The sequence below is a fragment of the Patiria miniata genome, unplaced genomic scaffold (assembly GCF_015706575.1).
Source record: "Patiria miniata isolate m_02_andy unplaced genomic scaffold, ASM1570657v1 HiC_scaffold_3, whole genome shotgun sequence".
In the NCBI taxonomy this organism is placed as follows: domain Eukaryota; kingdom Metazoa; phylum Echinodermata; class Asteroidea; order Valvatida; family Asterinidae; genus Patiria; species Patiria miniata.
Window position 1 is genome coordinate 19,940,492 of NW_024037069.1, and position 19,688 is coordinate 19,960,179.

General features: G+C 39.8%; 1 protein-coding gene across 2 annotated transcripts; it reads left to right on the forward strand.

Moving 5' to 3' along the window:
• The first annotated feature begins 339 nt into the window (after window positions 1–339).
• LOC119737036 (cytochrome P450 3A13-like) lies at window positions 340–15,002 on the forward strand. 2 transcript variants are annotated; one of them, XM_038211104.1, is made up of 14 exons: window positions 340–560; window positions 3,181–3,274; window positions 3,633–3,685; window positions 3,814–3,910; window positions 4,039–4,155; window positions 5,383–5,471; window positions 6,085–6,233; window positions 6,652–6,788; window positions 6,917–7,057; window positions 7,677–7,897; window positions 8,001–8,138; window positions 8,324–8,486; window positions 9,015–10,037; window positions 14,907–15,002. In XM_038211104.1, exons 1-13 carry the CDS (start codon window positions 490–492, stop codon window positions 9,087–9,089), a joined length of 1,545 nt encoding a protein of 514 aa, XP_038067032.1. In that variant the 5' UTR covers window positions 340–489; the 3' UTR covers window positions 9,090–10,037; window positions 14,907–15,002. The 2 variants fall into 2 exon arrangements, with proteins under 2 accessions (XP_038067032.1, XP_038067033.1); XM_038211105.1 differs by lacking the exon at window positions 340–560 and adding an exon at window positions 2,502–2,650.
• The last annotated feature ends 4,686 nt before the right edge of the window (window positions 15,003–19,688 follow it).

Below are 19,688 nucleotides of genomic sequence, written 5' to 3' on the forward strand. Positions count from 1 at the left end.
AAAGACTGACAAAAAATAATGTACTAGCATGGTACTAGTCACGTTCTGTGTAGTTTTACCATGTTTGGTCATTTGAGCTTCTCGCTAAACATATATTTTTGCCCATCAGCTTTCAGAAACACCGTGCACTATTGCATCACGTTGGTGATTTGAATATTATTCAGGCACCTTTAATGGAACGGATTGTTGGATATCAGCAAGCAAGCTCTAATCGCATCGCGAAGTCGGAGGCTAAATGAGGTCATTTAGTTGCACGCTATGTGTTATCACTCTGCAAATACACATGATGTCACTGATGTCCATTGTACCAGGCAGGGTGAACATAACCCTGAACACCCCTCTTGAGTAAAACGGATTCTACCACCTGTGCTTGTGTTGCCTTTCTCGGCCTATATAAACCAGGGACAGGGTTCGAGTGCATTAACTATATGATCTGAGTTAGTAGTCAAGTTGATCGAGCGGTATAGTTTAATTTGTTGTCAAAATATCATGGAGCTGTTAGGATTTGACTTGTCTGTGACATGGCTGCTGATTATTGGTTTCGTTCTCATAGCAGTTTGGTACGTACTTCTAAATGATTTAATTCCTTAAATTTTGTTCACATGCAGTGACTACTTTCTCAGTGAAAAGCTGTGTGTCACTGTATATTCCTCAGTCGTTCTGTGGTGAGAGCACTTGAGCATGGAGCAATTAAGGAATGTCAATAGATTGTTGTTTGTTTACAATACGGTCTTGAACAGTTTTATGGCCGGTGCAACACAACGTTATAGAAATCCGTTAATTTGAAATATTGGTAATTTGTCATTGTTTGGCGTGGCCTTTTGGTTTGTACTTATTCTGTATACCGTGTATTTATGAGATAGGCAGTGATGTAATCTATAGTCATGGTTTATTCTCGGTACAGAATTATAGTGATGACGAAGCCCAGGTTTGGAACACCCATAAGCATGCGCAGTATGAGCGCTCAAACCTCAGGCTGGTTTCGGGTTTCCTGGTGGTAGCAGACCAGTAAATAAACTTCCATAGACCCCAATGGTAAATGCTCCCACTTCAAAAATTCGGGAAAAATACTCACAACTCTCCAAGGTGTTCGTGACACACATCAAATTAAAGCTTATTTCATCATCTTTCACTTTCTTTTCAATTTTTGGGGGTCAACTGATGACTTTTAGGAGAAATTTCCATCTGAAGATGATCACCCCTGAAAATAGTCCTGAAGCCCATCGCCATTTTGAAAAACGATGCCTACACTCCATTGCAAAATAGAGCGCTTTTAGGGTCCAAATTACATCAAAATTACACAGAACTGCAAGCTCCCAGTCCTGTGCACGGCTTCCACCCATATTTTTTACAAACCCTCAAGTTCATGGCCCACAGCATGCTCAAATACCGAAGATTTTGAGGGCATGCAAATCGTGATTTGGCCGGCGCAGGCAATTTCGGACCGATTTACTGGTCTGCACCCTATGGTGAGTCGTCAAGTTTGTCGGGCCTTCGTTCAATTGGGAACTCAATGACTTGAAGCAACCTTATCGTTATACATGTATAATAGCCAAGTTAAGCCAAATGTGTTATTCACATTATCACCAAAATACAGTTTAATACAGTGTACATGCAACCCTTCCACTGCACTTGACAAACTGCTTAAAATGTGCGGGGGCGGTGTGTGCCGTAAAATGTTTGCTGATTTTGGATTTAGAGTGAGACTTGGTCTTGCCAACGTAGGCCGGTGTAACATACCGAACTCTCATATCAGATTTTACAACTTTTAAATTCATACCTTTGACAGTTAACAATATGGTAATTGTTTAATTGCCAAGTGTGTCTTTTAAGGTCTTGGCCTTTTTTTAACAGGAGGAGGGGATGTAATATTGGATACGTAATATACATGTAGGTTTTCCCGGCCATAGTTCCGAATTTTTCCGATCATTTTCATTATTGGCATATTTCGCGTGATTTTGACACATCGGATCAAATTGGGGTTTCTTTTTCATTGTTGAGGCATTCAATTTCAAATTTTGGGGCACTCAAGATGTTGTTGCTAATGCTCGTTTTCGTTTTGGGGCATTCTATTTCGTTTTGGTGGACTCAATACTTAATTTGCATCATTCTTACATTGTTTTTGACATCTTTTAACGGTTGATGCATTCAGATTAGCGAACGTCACTGGGCATATGACATATGACCACGTTTTTCTTTTCTTACTCGCTTATGGGCAGTCATTTTCATTGTTTGGTCATTCAAATTAATAAGATGTTTTAATTGATTTTTAATTTCATTTTCTTCTGAGGTCCAATTTTTCAAAATCTTTGTATCTATAAAACTTATAATGTAACAAATTAACTGATATGAAGGGATGATGTCACGAAATAATGAAATAAAAAGGGCTATTAAAAGGAATTTCTTTCTCACTGTTGTCTTTTCTGTACTTGTTTTAACTTTCAACAAACCCTTTAACTTTTCTGAATTGTATTGTTTGTATTTATCGCTGATTCACCCATCGATCTCTTGACGAGCAAGACACAGTGGCGTAATCAGGGGTTGGGAAGTGCAGAGTGGCAGATTGCAACGGGCTAGACATTTTAAAAGCGTAAACGGGACGCTGATAAGAGCGAAATCGGGACGGCATAATCGGCCTTTCGGAAAAATCGTACGTCCTTCGGGAAATTTGCAGGGATGAAGAGCGAAAATGTCCATGATTGTTCGCTTTTAACAGTGCTATCTATATCAAAAGATGGTACGAACCACCCCCTCCCCGAACTTTGAGAAAGAGCATGGGGGAATTTCTTAAAAGATGGTTGAACAATAATATTGTGGAATATGTTTGCCTAGTAATGAAAATGAATGCCCGATCAACCCCTTACTGCTACTTCAGACGAAATTGAATGAACAATACGACACTTTTAATTTGAACGCATCTTTTACAGGGACGAGTGAAGCTAAGAAACGATAGAATGTTCGGTATATAGTGAAATTGAAATATTTTTTTTGCGGGTCGAATGACGATCTGCGTGATCTATCAATTTTAATCTGAACTTAATGAGCAGGTGTTAAATTGAATGAAAACTTGGTAAAATAGGCTGAGAAAACCTTTATATTTCACGGAATCGTTGCTATGAACTATGAACAACATCTGAGAATTGGAAGCATTTTGTGACTCTTTCCCTACTTGATTTTCAGGTATGATTGGTGGTGTCACCAGTATTTCCAGAGGTGTGGTATTCCTGTAGCGGACTACATTCCTTTCTTTGGAAACATACTGCAATTGCGTCATGTAAGATTTTCCATGTTTTGCTGATAAAAAAGGTTCATATTTTCTGTATGGTTTGTCAGTTGGTGAGCATCAATTGATTTTTCCGGAAGAAAATTCCCCTGATATTAACAAACGAGTGATTGTCAGTAAATACCGCAAACAAACTTGTTTCTTAATACGAAAAATTTTAAACGTAGTTTCTAACTACGAAACGGTCCTGCATACTCCCGATGACTGTTTTGTGGCGTGCAGTACCTTCTTGGCCGTTCAACAACAAACGTTGGTAGACTTTTCAACTAATGTTCAGGAATATTGGCAAAACATTTATTTTTAAAAGCATTACAGAGACATTTCCTTATTATTTTTTTTGTGTTCACAGGGAGTCCAACACACTTTAACCGAGTACGTAAAAAAGCATGGCAGAGTCGTCGGGTACGTAAAATAAACGCGAATGTAACATTTGACGTATTGTATTTCTACTAATTTATTTAGTTTTTTCTTTTACAATTTATCGATTCTATTCTATTTAATTGATAATACTTCTATTCTATTTATTCCAGGATGTATGATTTCCGACGTCCAGTTCTGATTATCAATGATCCTGACATTTTGAAGAATATCTTGGTCAAGAATTTCTCCAGTTTCTACAACAGGAGGGTAAGAATTTAAAACTTTTCATCCGAATCAAATCAATTCACGCCTTCCTTTCCCCAATGTTTATCACACTGTTGCTGGTATTTTACGTTTCTTTCGAATATTTGTGTTTTCCGTTCTGTTTTGGGCAGAAATCCCCACTCGGGCAAAAGCCCTTGAACAGAGGCTTGAGTCGGCTTATGAACGAAGAATGGAAAGAGATACGCAACGTCATCACTCCGTCATTCAGTGCCTCCAAAATGAGACTGGTAAGATTTTGTGAAAGAGTATTCAAAAGAATCAACAGACTGTCAAATTTAAAGTAGAACGAGGGTTTTTTTGTGTTGTTTGTTTGCTTTTTACTTTGCTGCTCTTTTGTTTCCAAATAGTGAAATGCACAAAATTCTAGTGAAAATTCACTTCCATCGTCTGAAAGTAGGGATCATTCTTTTTTGAGTGTTCGTTAAATCGAGTTTCCACTGGATCGTTTTTATGGAGAGTATTTCAATCCCAAATGAAAGACTGACTTTTAGTTTTCACTCTAAATCGTCTAGTCTCCATGCAGTTTCACAGCGAATATGTGTCATTCTGTAAACTAAGGGTCCAAAGTGTGACCTTTTTTCTGTCCCTGTTACCTTGGTACTTCGCAACTTCCCATTCAAGTATCATTCATTGTCAATATGCTATTCATTGTCAGTCTTGGTGGATTAAGGAGTACATCAGAAGTAAAAAATCTTAGATTTTAGATGTAACGGGGGCAGGGAAAGACTGGCCCCCACATTTATAGAATGTCCTTTATACAGGGTGAGTCAAAAAGAAAGTGACCTGGATAAATGATGTTTCCCCTGAAAAGTAATGAATTTGACACGAAGCATTTACTAAACGAACATTTTCTTCCACTCGTTTGAAAAAAAAGAGAGAAAAGAATTACTGAGATTGGTCCATGTTGTGAGAAGTTATGCGTATTTTATAAAAGAGCCCATTTTTAAATTTTTTTTTTACAGCTGCCCATTGAATTAAGTTTGAAGCTATTGAGTTGAGTGAGGACCAGACATTACATCGAACAGGCATTCAGATACAAATGAGATTTATAATTAATTAAGTTTTGTTAGATTTCGTGTTTTGAATATGAGAAATTGTTTTTGAAATAATAACAGTGATTTTTCGGGTTTTTTTCCCTGTGCAAAATGTCTTCATTCATAAAGGCAGCAAAACGCCCTTGTTTCATTGTACTTGAACGGTAAATGATCATCGGTGGAGAGCTGAATTTTGTGATGATTGTATTAAAATAGACAAACTACTTGAACTTCTCACAGATACTGTAGTCAGTAATATGCATTTTATCCCTATTTTTCTTTTTGTACTAAATAGTGCGAGCCACATATTTTTAAAATATTTTTTTTTCGTTAGGTTACTTTCTTTCTGACTCAACCTTTGTTTGATTGAGACCTTCAGGCAATGTTATTGTAAGTTGTCTTTGAATGAAATCCTTGCAGATGTCGGAGACGATCAATGAATGTTGTGATACCTTGGTGGCAAGTTTCAGCAAGGCCCAGGAGGGAGGAAAAGCCGCCAAATGCAGAGTGTAAGATACAAGCGAAACAATCATGTGATATTTTTCTATCATAAAAAAAAAACATTTGGAAATTGTGAAAAAATTTCTTTACTTTAAGACGATGTTTATTAGGTCCTTGGTTGTACTCGCTGCTGTGTTGGAGTTTGAAATCGGACAAGAAAACTGGTGGAGTGTTTAAGACGCCTGTACTTTAATCGATCGGTCGTAGGTTCAAGTCCTCTAGAGTTAATAGTTGACTTATTTTCGTACTGAATCTTTGAAAGCTCTAAAAAAGCTTTGTTAATGAACAACTGAAAAACATATTTTAGTGTGTAAAACTCTTCCAAAGCGCCAGGAATCTAATGTCAATTATTGTTTGGAAAATTGACCATCATTTTTGGGCGAATAAGGCGCAGTAACCACCCCCATTATTCCGTTTTGAACAGTAAAAATATCGTATTGAAAAAGAGCTCGTAACTTTATTTCAATTTAAAAATGGAAGATTGTAATGTTTGGAAATGGAATTGCAAAATAGCATCATTGAAACCTACTTCATTAACCCAAGGTTCACGTCTGTTGCTACCCCCAATATGGCGTTTGTTAAGTACAGCGCCCCCATTCACCCTGTTTTGTTTATCTTTAGCTTGTTTGGTGGTTTCACCATGGACGCCATTGCAAGGTGTGGATTCGGCCTCAAAGTTGACTCCCAGCAGAACAAGGATGATCCATTCGTCAAGAACGCGAAGAAGGTCTTCGATTTCAGCCTGTTCAATCCTGCTTTCTTAATCGTCTGTGAGTTGGATTCTTCGGGAGGCAATTTAAATTGAAACCGCACTTTTGAAATCAAAAATAGATTAAATATTAAAACAAGCCAATAGTAACCGCCATTTATTGAATACACTTGTACATTTTTTTAAAGACCATTTTATTAAATTATAAAAGCATCAACATTTTTGTAAATAGATGAATTAGTGAATCAGAAATAAATACAATTTTGGCAATGCGTAATTATTCTTTCTAGTGTAAGTGCCATTGCTTCCAAAACGTTGTGAACTGTTTTTTATTTTGATGATTTTTTTTTAATGAAATGATAATAAATCAGCTGCCTTAGGTTGAAACCTATCCATCACTTTTATTATTGTCCGGTATATAAGAGAGACTATAATTAGGTATGAACCTGGTTTTTTTGTGACAAAATGTTTTTTTTCAGCCGCCTTCCCCTCTCTGTCGCCCATCTTTGCTTATCTCAAATTCGACCTGTTCGACCAGGAAGTTATCAAATTTTTCATGAACGTCACGGAGGCCGCGTGCAACATGCGCAAACAGGAGGGTCAGGATGCGTCAAAGGTTAGATTTGATTCGACAAGATTCGGGATTGAATTTGATTTGACTTATGTCTGTGGAATAGTTAGTTGGTCGCAAAACACCCTTGTTGTGACAGTTATATGCCTTTATCGATGTTCTTCTTTTTGCAGCGCATCGATCTGTTGCAGCTGATGCTGAACGCCCACGAGGACGAGGAACACGAGGAGGAAGACACGCCCACCGCAGGGAACGGTCAGAACAAGGGCGCCGCCCATCGCAGACCACTGTCGACAGTGGACGTCATGGCACAGGTGGGTGTTAATGGAACTCGGAGGAAAGACAAAAAGTAATAATTATGGGGTGTCAAAATTAGAAAAAAGAAAGAGAAGTAAACAATGATGAAATTGAGGACATGGATTCGTAGAGTCACCTAGCATCCTTGATTTCTTGTGATTTGTATAATGTTATGGAAATGTGCTTTCCTTGGTTTTCAGTAAATGATGCGTGTATTTGGAAAGTACTTAAAAAAAAGAAATCAAGTCATTCTCTTATTTGCGACCACGAAAGAACAACACAAATCGTGCTTGTGAAAATGTCTATTACATAAACAGAATCATCATCAGAATGACAAGAAGGTTAACAGATTTTGTACCAAAGAGACTAATATCTTCTTCGAAAGTTAACTTTTGATCAAGTGAGAGGTATAGAAAGCAATGGGCAAAACAATATCTGAAAAGCAAAAGAAAACAAGTTTTTACCATTCAAAATATTCAATTGCTGATTCGACCCAATTTCTATTTTCAACTCACACTCGGTCAAATTTGACTCTTGAATTCGTACTTGGGCAGAAGTTGACTCTTGAATTCTCACTTGGGTATGGATTTGACTTCTGAATTCTCATTTGAACATGATTGTTTATTATAACCTCAGGCTATCACTTTTTTTCTGGCTGGTTACGAGACTACCAACGCGCTGCTGAGCTTCACTGCCTACCTGCTGGCTACCAACCAAGACGCGCAAGAGAAACTGCACGCTGAGATTGACAACCTCGCTCCCACTCGTGACAACCTCGGCTATGACGTCATCGCCAAGATGGAGTACCTGGACATGGTGATCAATGAATCACTGCGCATGTATCCCCCAGCAGTCATGTAAGGAACACTTCAATCGTGAACTGACTTTGACTACGAATTTTTATTTTGAAAGCTATCTGTAAAAAGGTTTAATATTTTACTCATGATTCATCTTTTACAGATTTGATCGTATGTGCAATGAGACAATTACCTACGAAGGTCTTACCATCGAAAAGGGTGTAAACGTGTTCGTTTGTATCTGGAGCTTACATTACGATGAGGAATTCTGGACAAATCCGACTAAATTTGACCCAGAAAGGTAAAATGTCTTAAGGTATTTGATTTCAAATTCAACTTTTTTTTCAACGTCGTTCCTGTGTATCAGATGATATTATTCAAAATAATAGAGCCAAAAGCAATCGTTATGCTACTAAGAAAAAACGTTTCCACTTTTGCAAACACACTTTTTGAGTTTTTGAAACCTTTATTGCTTTTTCTTCAAAGGTTCAGCCCTGAGAACAAGGCATCCATCAAACCGTGCACCTACATGCCGTTCGGCTTCGGTCCTCGTAACTGCATCGGTATGCGCTTTGCCTTGCTGGAATCCAAAATGGCGCTGGTCCGTGTACTGCAGCAGTATCGCTTCGATGTCTGCTCAGAAACCGAGGTAAGAACACAGTGCTTCAAAGAAGAACTCAACTCCTCCATTTTGACCGATAACCAGCAAAGACGTGGATGCGAACACAATGCTCTGCATTGTTTGTAGAAGAAAGGTCCGAACATGCCATCCAAAATGCATGAAAAATTTAGTCTTTTCTTGGGCATCTTAACACCGTTTGTATGGAAAAAACTCCCAACTCCAAACACTTGCATCTGTCTTTCGAACATATTTTTTGGTGGAATTTGACCCTTCTTTCTCGTGATTTAGAACCTTAAGAAGAATTTTCAAAAGTATCAGAATATCCCAAATTATAATGGACTCTTCTTGCCTGTCAATAAAACTGAACGCATTGACCAATTGGATCACGACTTATGGTCAGGTGACCGCGGTAGCTTGGTCCAAGATGGCGACAAGCATTGTGAGAAATAGACACAAACCAAAAACGATCTTAAAGATAATCAGCAATATCGTTAACTTGAAATTATATCTAAGGGAAGAAATATTGAAGAATTTGTGATTTTTCTTTTTCTTCAGATCCCACCCAAGCTCGGTAAGAGTGGCTTCCTTGCTCCGAAGAGTCTGAAGCTCAGTGCAGTCCCAAGAAACTAGGCAGCAACCACGGATGATAGAAACAGAGACTTCTCTCTGATCTCTGCCTTAAGATGATTTAAAGACGTTCATGTTATAATGTCATTATGTTTTCATCCATCCCTCATTTGGCAAAATGTTAGGGTTAGGCATGTGTGCCACTTTTGTGGAATTAATAGCAGCAAGTTAATTTTGAAGCTCTATACTGTTCCATGTATTTTGCTCGTAAAAAGCTACATGTACATAGAACTGGTTGGTAAAAATATTTCTTGGTCGTCATTTACTTTAATGCCTTTTATGAGTTTTTTAGCTATTGATTTATTATAAAATACATCTGTATTTACAGATTGCGGTATCTGTTTTGGAATCATGTTTGTAGGGAAACCAAAACAAAATTCGTGTCAAATATGACATTTCACCCCCCCCCCAAAGTAGTTTAGTTTAAAATGCCTTTAACTTGCTGGAATAGATATATACAAAGCGGTGTAGCTATAAGGGTTGAGATATGGGTTTCATTTCTATTCCATCTCGGATTTATTTTGATGAAAACTATTTTTTAGTACAAATTTATAACTTATTCGAGTCGGCATGAATTTCAGCACTTTGATAAAATAAATTGTGTGTCGAATTGTTTTTTTTTTTTAAACTTTGTATGATTGTTACAATACATCAGTGTTGCTGACTGTATTCATCGGCATTGAGCACCGTTGTGGAAATTAAATTATGTAGCTTTATGTTTTACTGATCTTTACATTACTTATATTTGTATAATGTTTATATTTACACTGTTCGACAGGTGTCTTTTAACATCCCCGTTGTGATTTTAGTAGAGATTATGAGTTAAGGGTTAGAGGCCACGATAATTGCTAAAAGTTCAATTGCAACGGAATCTGACAATAAACTATGCACTGGTCACACACTGTGTACTTACACATAAATAATAATGTTTAAACATAATGGTCAATTGAGGTATGGTGTACTATAAAGGACACCTATCTGTTATCGTCGTGCGTGTGGGGAGCTCCGTCGTGCCTGTGAGCAGGTCCGTCGTGCCTGTGAGCAGGTCCGTCGTGCCTGTGAGCAGGTCCGTCGTGCCTGTGAGCAGACCGTCGTGCGTGTGAGTAAAACCGTCGTGCCTGTGAGCAGGCCCGTCGTGTTTGTGAGCAGAGCGCCGTGCGTGTGAGTAAAACCGTCGTGCCTGTGAGCAGGCCCGTCGTGTTTGTGAGCAGACCGTCGTGCGTGTGAGTAAAACCGTCGTGTTTGTGAGCAGGCCGTCGTGCGTGTGGGGAGCTCCGTCGTGCCTGTGAGCAGGTCCGTCGAGTTTGTGAGCTGACCGTCGTGCGTGTGAGTAAAACCGTCGTGCCTGTGAGCAGGTCCGTCGTGTTTGTGAGCAGACCGTTGTGCGTGTGAGTAAAACCGTCGTGCCTGTGAGCAGGTCCGTCGTGCCTGTGAGCAGGTCCGTCGTGTTTGTGAGCAGGTCCGTCGTGTTTGTGAGCAGACCGTCGTGCGTGTGAGTAAAACCGTCGTGCGTGTGAGTAAAGCCGTCGTGTTTGTGAGCAGACCGTCGTGCGTGTGAGTAAAACCGTCGTGCCTGTGAGCAGGTCCGTCGTGCGTGTGGGGAGGTCCGTCGTGCCTGTGAGTAAAACCGTCGTGCGTGTGAGTAAAGCCGTCGTGTTTGTGAGTAAAACCGTCGTACGTGTGAGTAAAACCGTCGTGTTTGTGAGTAAAACCGTCGTGCCTGTGAGTAAAACCGTCGTGCCTGTGAGTAAAACCGTCGTGTTTGTGAGTAAAACCGTCGTGCGTGTGAGTAAAGCCGTCGTGCCTATGAGGCGCCATGTGTAAATAAATTATTTAACAAAATTATTTATATATAATTCATTATTTATTATATAATTCAGTTTTTCGGACAATTATATGTAAATAATTGTTTGACAGTTTGCATTATATGTAAATAAATTTATTTGCCACTGCAATATTTATATATATAATTTTTTTTGCAAACTAGAATTATTTATATATTCTTTATTTGCAAACTTATTATTTATATATAATTTTTGCACACTTTTTTTATTTATTTTTAATTTATTTGCAACCTTTTTCATTTATATATAATTTTTGTGCACTTTATTTATTTATATATAATTTATTTGGTACCTCATTATTTATATATAATTTTAACACACTTTAATTATTTATTATATAATTTATTTGGTAACTTATTATTTAGATATATTTTTTGCACACTTTTATTATTTATTATATAATGCATTATATAATAATTATTCTCAAACCACACACAAAAACACCTTGGAACAAAAGTTTGCCTTTTTGGCATAGTTTTTACGAGCCGCTATTTTATTTTGTTTTATTCAAATGTTATTAACCCAAACAGTTTGGGCACTTTGGCCAGAAAAAAAAACGGGGGCACGTACGTTTGCCCCAAATCCTTGCCATGTTTGGCATCACTGGGCCCAAATCTTGGCACGTTTGCCAATCATTCACTGCGAATATATCCACCGCTAGAAACTACGGTTGGATACTAACCCCATCAGAACAAATTAATGTTAGTCACAGTGTTATTTGTCACGTGACTTGAATTGATAATATGCCTAAATTACTTAAGAATAAACTTGAAAAATGCCAAAATTTCTTAAGAATAAACTTGAAAAAAGGCACGCCGATTTTTTTCCCACCGTTGGAAAATAAGGTTGGAATAAGCCCCACTAGTACTAGAGGTGCTAGGCTTAGTGTTTCGAAAGATTAAAACGAACTTGTGAAAATTTGTCAAAATTCAAAATCTTACTAAAGAACTATTTATTTCTTTTGAATTGAGGCACTGCCCGTCGTACCCAGTAACTTCTCGCCATTAATTAATTTCTTAATGTTGGAGGCGAAGGGGAGGTGGCAGTGATGTAGTGCCTTGATGCTGGGCCTTGGCCTTAAGGCTGCCTTAAGACTGGATTTTAGGGCCTTGGCCTTGGCCTCGAGGCTTGAGGGCAAAAGCCTTGGCCTTGGCCTTGAGGGTTCAGGGCCTTTGAGTCAAGGCTTTTCAAGGCCCATAGATTTTTGAATTTTCCAGATAAATCTGTGCGAAATTTTGCTCTTACCATTTTAATCGTATCACCATGGAGGAGGGAAGCACCCTATAGATTTGTGTGTTGGACACACTTCCACTTTTGTAGCATCACATTTTGTTACCATTGTAGTAGATTTGCTGCAAAAATATTCCGTACACTTGTTGGGCTAATGAGATGATCACTTTAATTGCATATAACTATGGAATAGATCTGATTGGTTGTATATGTCTCCCTGATAAGTGCTAAAGATTTGCATGTATCTGTTTTAGATAATGCTGATATTTCAGACCATGTTGGGCCAGCAAATAAAAATTTCCCAAATCATTTTCTTGGATCCCCCTTTTGTTACACTTGGGAGAATTGTGTGTCAATGTAGAAGTAAATCATTATTTTGTTTAGTTAAACCATATTGAAGACCTGAATTTATACTTTAATAGATACAGTGTAGTCATAAAACGTGTAGGCTTATGCGAGCATGTTGATTGCAATTAAAGGAATGTTGTTCTTCGTAACGAGCAATTCGTGATGATAAGGGCGGATCCAGGGGGGCCAAAAGGGGCCATGCCCCCCCCCCCCAAAAAAAAACCCAAAAACAACCCGAAACCCTTTTTTTTATGTGACGTCGTAATAAAGGCAGGCAATGAGTACACCACCATCTTTTCCTCAAAAAAACATTGGTTAAAGTGGTCAGAAATCGCCTCAGATCGCACCACAGAGCACCTCGAATCCAATTTTTTGACCCATTTTTTTTTTGGGGGGGGGACCAAAATTTTCTTTGCCCCCCCAAAAAATTGTGTTTTGGATCCGCCCTCGCGTGATGATGTGTCACTCATGTGACTATAATTAGTTCTATATCAGTGGTCATTTCATAAAACAGGGCCTTGGCCTTGGCCTTGAGGGTTAAGCCTTGGCCTTGGCCTCAAGGCTTGAGGGTCTAAACCTTGGCCTTGGCCTTGAGGGTCAAAGCCTCGGCCTTGGCCTTGAGGGTCAAAGCCTTTGCTCCAACACTGGGAGGTGGTGGGTTTATTTTCCAAGTTTAACGGCTTCGAAAAGCGAAGCCGAAGTGAACTTTCTGAGCCTAATTAATGAACTTGACTTAATACACTGTATCAATATTGCTTCTTTTACCCCTTTGGGCGCGCGATCCATATCATTTTAGCGATATGAACAATTTCTCTAACCTCAATATGTCACGTCCGCAAATAATTGGGGCGGCCAGGTGTTCCCTGGCCGCGCCCACCGAGTAGGCTACTGTTTACCGCGCACATGTACCCCATGGCAACAACCAGCTGATTGAAGAAAATTATGTGACTGATCAACAGTGTGTGTCTGTGCCGCATGATGCATCTTATCTCGTACTGATAAAATAAAATAATGCATTATATATAAATAATGCATTATACAATAAATAATGAATTATATAATAAATAATGCATAATATATAAATAAATAAAGTGTGCAAAAAATTATATTTAAATAATAAGGTGCCAAATAAATCATATAATAAATAATTAAAGCGTGCAAAAAAATATATATAAATAATGAGGTACCAAATAAATTATATATAAATAATAAGTTTGCAAATAAATTATATATAAGTAATACGTTTGCATAAAATTATATAAAAATAATAAGGTGGCAAAAAAAATTATATATATAAATAATGCAGTGGCAAATAAATTTATTTACATATAATGCAAACTGCCAAACAATTATTTACATATAATTGTCCGGAAAACTGAATTATATAATAAATAATGAATTATATATAAATAATTTTGTTAAATACTTTATTTACACATGGCGCCTCATAGGCACGACGGCTTTACTCACACGCACGACGGTTTTACTCACAAACACAATGGTTTTACTCACAGGCACGACGGTTTTACTCACAGGCACGACGGTTTAACTCACAAACACGACGGTTTTACTCACACGCACGACGGTTTTACTCACACGCACGACGGTTTTACTCACAAACACGACGGTTTTACTCACACGCACGACGGTTTTACTCACAAACACGACGGCTTTACTCACACGCACGACGGTTTTACTCACAAACACGACGGACCTCCCCACACGCACGACGGACCTGCTCACAGGCACGACGGTTTTACTCACACGCACGACGGTTTTACTCACAAACACGACGGCTTTACTCACACGCACGACGGTTTTACTCACAAACACGACGGACCTCCCCACACGCACGACGGACCTGCTCACAGGCACGACGGTTTTACTCACACGCACGACGGTCTGCTCACAAACACGACGGACCTGCTCACAGGCACGACGGAGCTCCCCACACGCACGACGGTCTGCTCACAAACACGACGGACCTGCTCACAGGCACGACGGTTTTACTCACACGCACGACGGTCTGCTCACAAACACGACGGACCTGCTCACAGGCACGACGGACCTGCTCACAGGCACGACGGACCTGCTCACAGGCACGACGGTTTTACTCACACGCACGAAGGTCTGCTCACAAACACGACGGACCTGCTCACAGGCACGACGGTTTTACTCACACGCACGACGGTCTGCTCACAAACACGACGGACCTGCTCACAAGCACGACGGTTTTACTCACACGCACGACGGTCTGCTCACAAACACGACGGACCTCCCCACACGCACGACGGACCTGCTCACAGGCACGACGGACCTGCTCACAGGCACGATGGAGCTCCCACACACACGACACGACGATAACAGATAGGTGTCCTTTATAGTACACCATATTGAGGTGCTCAATAACCATTATGTTTCAGGCATGCAACTTTTCCTCGGATCAGCTGATCTCCTCCTTTTTTACTTCCCATGTGTGTCATTGAAAATAGAAAAACACTGTACAAGGTCTTGGAGAGATTTGAATTTCCTCTTTTTTTGTGACTTACAAGTTGCATGCCTGTTTGTTTGCCCATCAGCTTACAGGAACACGGTTGAGTATTACATCAGTCGAAAATTGCATAAGCCAAAAATTGCATCAGCCATACTTCATCTTCTTATCCGTGCATTGAACTCTAAAATTACGTTTGTACTCTAAAATCACATTTGTCTTTGCAAGACGATTACAAAACAATTATGATAAGACCATTAAGACAACAATGGTCCGTAAGACTTGATAAATAAAACGGCTTATAAATTTCTTTTATTCAAAATGTGTCTTTCGTCCAAATCAACATAATTTTCCTTTGTGAATAAATGCAGAGAATCCCCCATCGTTTCATAGTGATTCACACGAAGTTAATGTATGGAACTGCCGGGCTTCCGATTCACCACCTGCATGCCGTGCTGTGAAGTTGTGGAGGGCGTGTGCTGATTCGAGCCCGCCTTTCGGACTGCCCAAGGGCTGCTGTGGAGAATGTGTACCCGACAATCTGTTCCATAAAAGGAGCCTCACAAATCTTTCATAAATTCACCAGACTGATGCAATACTGGTTTCCCTGAAAGCTGATAGGCAAACAAGTTTATTTAGAAGCATATAAGTTGACCAAACATGGTAAAACGATGATTCACTTCCAGGAAGAGCACATTTGTACACAGTGTACATATGTGTAACCAATGCATCATTTTTCGTCAGATTTTATTTCATGTGAACTTTAAACACTTACGAAATCCTATTAATTTTATCGTGACCTCTGATCCTTTAGGCCCTAACTCTTCCTGGTGGCTGCCCTCTTTCTGTTTTCCTTGCCCACCGCGGCATGGCAAAGTCCTCAAAAAGTCCCCATCAGCCTCAAGTCAAGTCACAAGCTTCTCAAATTAACCGTAACTAAGATATTCCTTTGTTATTGTTACTTTTGACCGGACTTGTGAATGAACTTGTGGTTTGCAGCCTGTGACTAGATTTGTGATTGACCCGACTACAAAATTGCGCATGCGCAAGAAACTTCTGGAGGCTTGTTCAAAAAGCCGTCCATTTTCAACTTTATTTGGTAATTTTTGGCTCATCAAAAGTCGCATTGCATCATTGGCAACCCAATAAGGACCGGTCTTAATATGGAGAGAAAGCGTGACCAAATATGGTGCTCGGGACTGGCACGTTTTGTTGACTGAAGCTATCAGTAGTATTCAAACTTTTGTCGTTGCGTTATTTGTGTTGGTTTATCCATAGACAGATTACATGGTTTATTCATTGAACTAATAACTGCATGCAGCAGGACTATGTACACAGTCACTGCGCATAGTGAGTCATGCAGTTTTGCTAGTCTGGCATATTAATTTGACAATATTTGTGTTAAGGCAATTGCCAGTTGTTCCAGAGATTGTACACAGTAACTTCAGATTTTGTGGTCAGAAGACTTCCCACTGCAATAAGTTCCATTTTAGTATCATTATTGTTCAAGTTGCCTAAGCAAACTGACTGCAGCGAGATTTGAACCTGCGACCTCCAAACCACCGTACCGGTGTGGAAGGTAATTCTGTCCCCCGGTAAAAGTGTCCGGGGGGACAGAATTACCTAGGTAAAAGTGTCCTCCCTGGCCCGTTAATTCTGTCCCCCTCCAGGTAATTCTGTCCCCCTCCAGGTAATTCTGTCCCCCAGGTTTTTTTGTCCCCCTCTTTTGAAACCCGGAAGGTTATTGTTTTGATGAATTCAATTCACTCTACAAGGTATACATTTTGGACTTTTAGTCTGCCCTTCATGAATATAAAAAATATTTAATTTAGTCAATTAGATGATACGTGAACACAATGTTTCGATTTGGAGTACGGTGAAGTCTATCGCGGTTCTGCCGCGATAGGTCAACACAGCGGCGATGCATGGCGATGGCCCTTGTCTCATTGATAGTATGATACAACGTCTCCTTGGATTGGTCTGTGTTCCCATCACAGCGCGTAACGAAATTTCCTATTGGACGAATTTCCATTGTAGAGGGAGACGAATAAGTACATGTACACATGTTATAATCACTGCGTCAAATCTTGCAGCATGTACTGGCGCGTGCGACACGCTGCTGCTCTCAGTACATACTGCATGAGGACACATTTACCAGGGGGACACTTTCACCGTTGGGCAGGGGACATTTTTACCTGGAGGGGGACAAATTTACCTAGGTAAAAGTGTCCCCCCCCGGACACATTTACCGGGTCACATTTACCGGGGGGACACATTTACCAGGGGGACAGAATTACCTGTCACACCCGCTTAAGGGCCCCGAAAAAAATTGTTCTGTGGTGTGATCTGAAGCAATTTCTTACCACTTTCCTCCATGCTTTAACTAACATTTTCTTAGTAAAAGATAATTATTTGAACATCGTTTTCGAGGTTGGAGTCATTGAATCAGCTATCGGTATCGGTATATGGATTTTCGATGCTCTGTGGTGTGATCTGAGGCAATTTCTTACCACTTTAACCAATAATTATCTTAGCGCAAAAGATAATAATTTAACATAATTTTCGAGGTTTTCTCAGCTAAAGGCATAAGAAAATTTTTTAAACATTATTTTCGAGGTTGGAGTCATTGAATCAGCTACCAGAATTCTGAGCTTTAGGCCCGCTTAAGGGCCCCGACAAATTTTGGATTCTAAATGCTCTGTGGTGCTATGTGAGGCAATTTCTGACCACTTTAACCAATATTTTCTAAGCAAAAGATACATTGTAGTACATAATAGGGCCCTGTAAATGAGACACGAGTTCAAAAATCTGGGGGGGGGGGAATTTGATATTGTGTCCCCCATCCTTCAAAAAGTGGGGGGGGGGGGGGGGGGGACATGTCCCCTGTCCCCCCCCCCCAGGATTGACGCCCATGGCGTCATGTAGATCAATGATATTTTTTTTAGAAACTCAAAATCTCAGTGGGGGGTGGGGGGGGGGCGACTGGGGGGGGGGGGCGACTGGGGGGGGGGGCGACAAGGTTTCATGGGGGGCGGTCGCCCCCCCCCACCCCCCCCCCCGGTGGCTACGCCACCGGGCGGAACGTTTGCATGAATTTGTGGTCAAAAACATAATGGAGCTGTTAGGATTTGACTTGTCAGTGACTTGGCTGCTGGTCATTGGTCTCGTTTTCGTAGCAGTTTGGTACGTTCTTCTAAATGATCTCAAGTTCAACATTCCTTTTAGATTTTCACAGTGACGAAATGCTTCGGAAAGTTATGGGAGTTATGGGACTTCGTTATGGGAGCAAGGAAAGTCGATCGATTGTTAAATTGCTGTACACGTCCTTCAAAAGTTCCATGGCCAGCGCAGCATAACTTTTCTGGAATCCGTTAATTTGAAGAATTGGTATTTTGTCACTTTAAGGGTTGCCAGGGTCTTTCGGTTTTTACTAATGTATTCTGTATACGTATTTATGAGCAAGGCAATGATGTCACAAGGTTTATTTGTCGGTATAGCTCTCGCGTCTAACCAGGATGTTTTCATCTTGTTTTCATGCACATTACTATGTGTTGCAACGATACATACCAGATCTTAATACTTGTTTTCATTGGAAGTGACAGGAATGTGGTAGTTTTTCTATTATTAGCAAATCCTTTCATCAATACATGCAAGAGGGCGCTATTTTGCTTTTGTCACACAAGGTACTCCTTGTCAAAAGTGCATAATGAACAGTACAAAAATATGTCCTTCAAACTTACCCACAAAAGAAAGTTTTGAAGAAATATTGGCCACTACTATTGTCCAAACAAACTGTTTAACATGATAAACGAGTAAAAAGTGGAACTTACTCCAAAAAATGAAGAAAAGTTTGATATATATATTTGTACTCAAAGCTATGGATACACTACTGTTCTGCCTTGAATGACATCACGTTTTGGCTCATGAATATGAAAAGTATCATTGGCATTAAAACTATGTTGAAATTTCTCCCCTTTTACTGCTACAAAGGAGTTGTAAGTCATAGTTACATGCCAAGAAATTTGTTTTAAATGTATTTAAATCATACAAATCCTCAAAAATTCTCAGAAAAATTCATTTCGGACTGATGAGGTGTCGGACTTATGAGGCATACATTTAAAATTCCGCCTCATAGGTCCTACACCTCATATTGTCTGACGCCTCATAAGTCCGACAATGAGGTGTCGAAGCTATGAGGCGTCGGACTTATGAGGCGGAATAAATAAAATGTATGCCTCATAACTGAGTCCCACGCCTAATAATTTCGGACTTATGAGGAGTCGGACCAATGGGGCGTCTGACTTATGAGCGGATTCTATTAAGGCTTATGTTGAGAGTTACGACTTATGCAACGAAAGACTGACAAAAAATAATGTACTAGTCACGCACTGTGTATACTAGTTTTACCATGTTTGGTCATTTTAGCTTCTCGCTAAACATATTTTGTTTGCCCATCAGCTTTCAGAAACACCGTGCACTATTGCATCAGTTTGGTGATTTGAATGTTATTCAGGCTCCTTTTATGGAACGGATGGTGGATATCAACAAGCAAGCTCGAATCGCATCGCGAAATCGGAGGCTAAAATGAGGTAATTCCGTTTGCACGCTATAGTTATCACTCTGCAAATACACATGATGTCACTGTCCATTGTACCAGGCAGGGTGAACATAACTCTGAACACCCCTTTT

Bases quoted from the DNA above. Each gene is read 5' to 3' on its own strand.
- LOC119737036 (XM_038211104.1), top strand. From the start codon at position 490: ATGGAGCTGTTAGGATTTGACTTGTCTGTGACATGGCTGCTGATTATT. The intron at 561-3,180 runs GTACGTACTTCT...CTTGATTTTCAG, and splicing joins TTCGTTCTCATAGCAGTTTG to GTATGATTGGTGGTGTCACC. The intron at 8,487-9,014 runs GTAAGAACACAG...CTTTTTCTTCAG, and splicing joins ATGTCTGCTCAGAAACCGAG to ATCCCACCCAAGCTCGGTAA.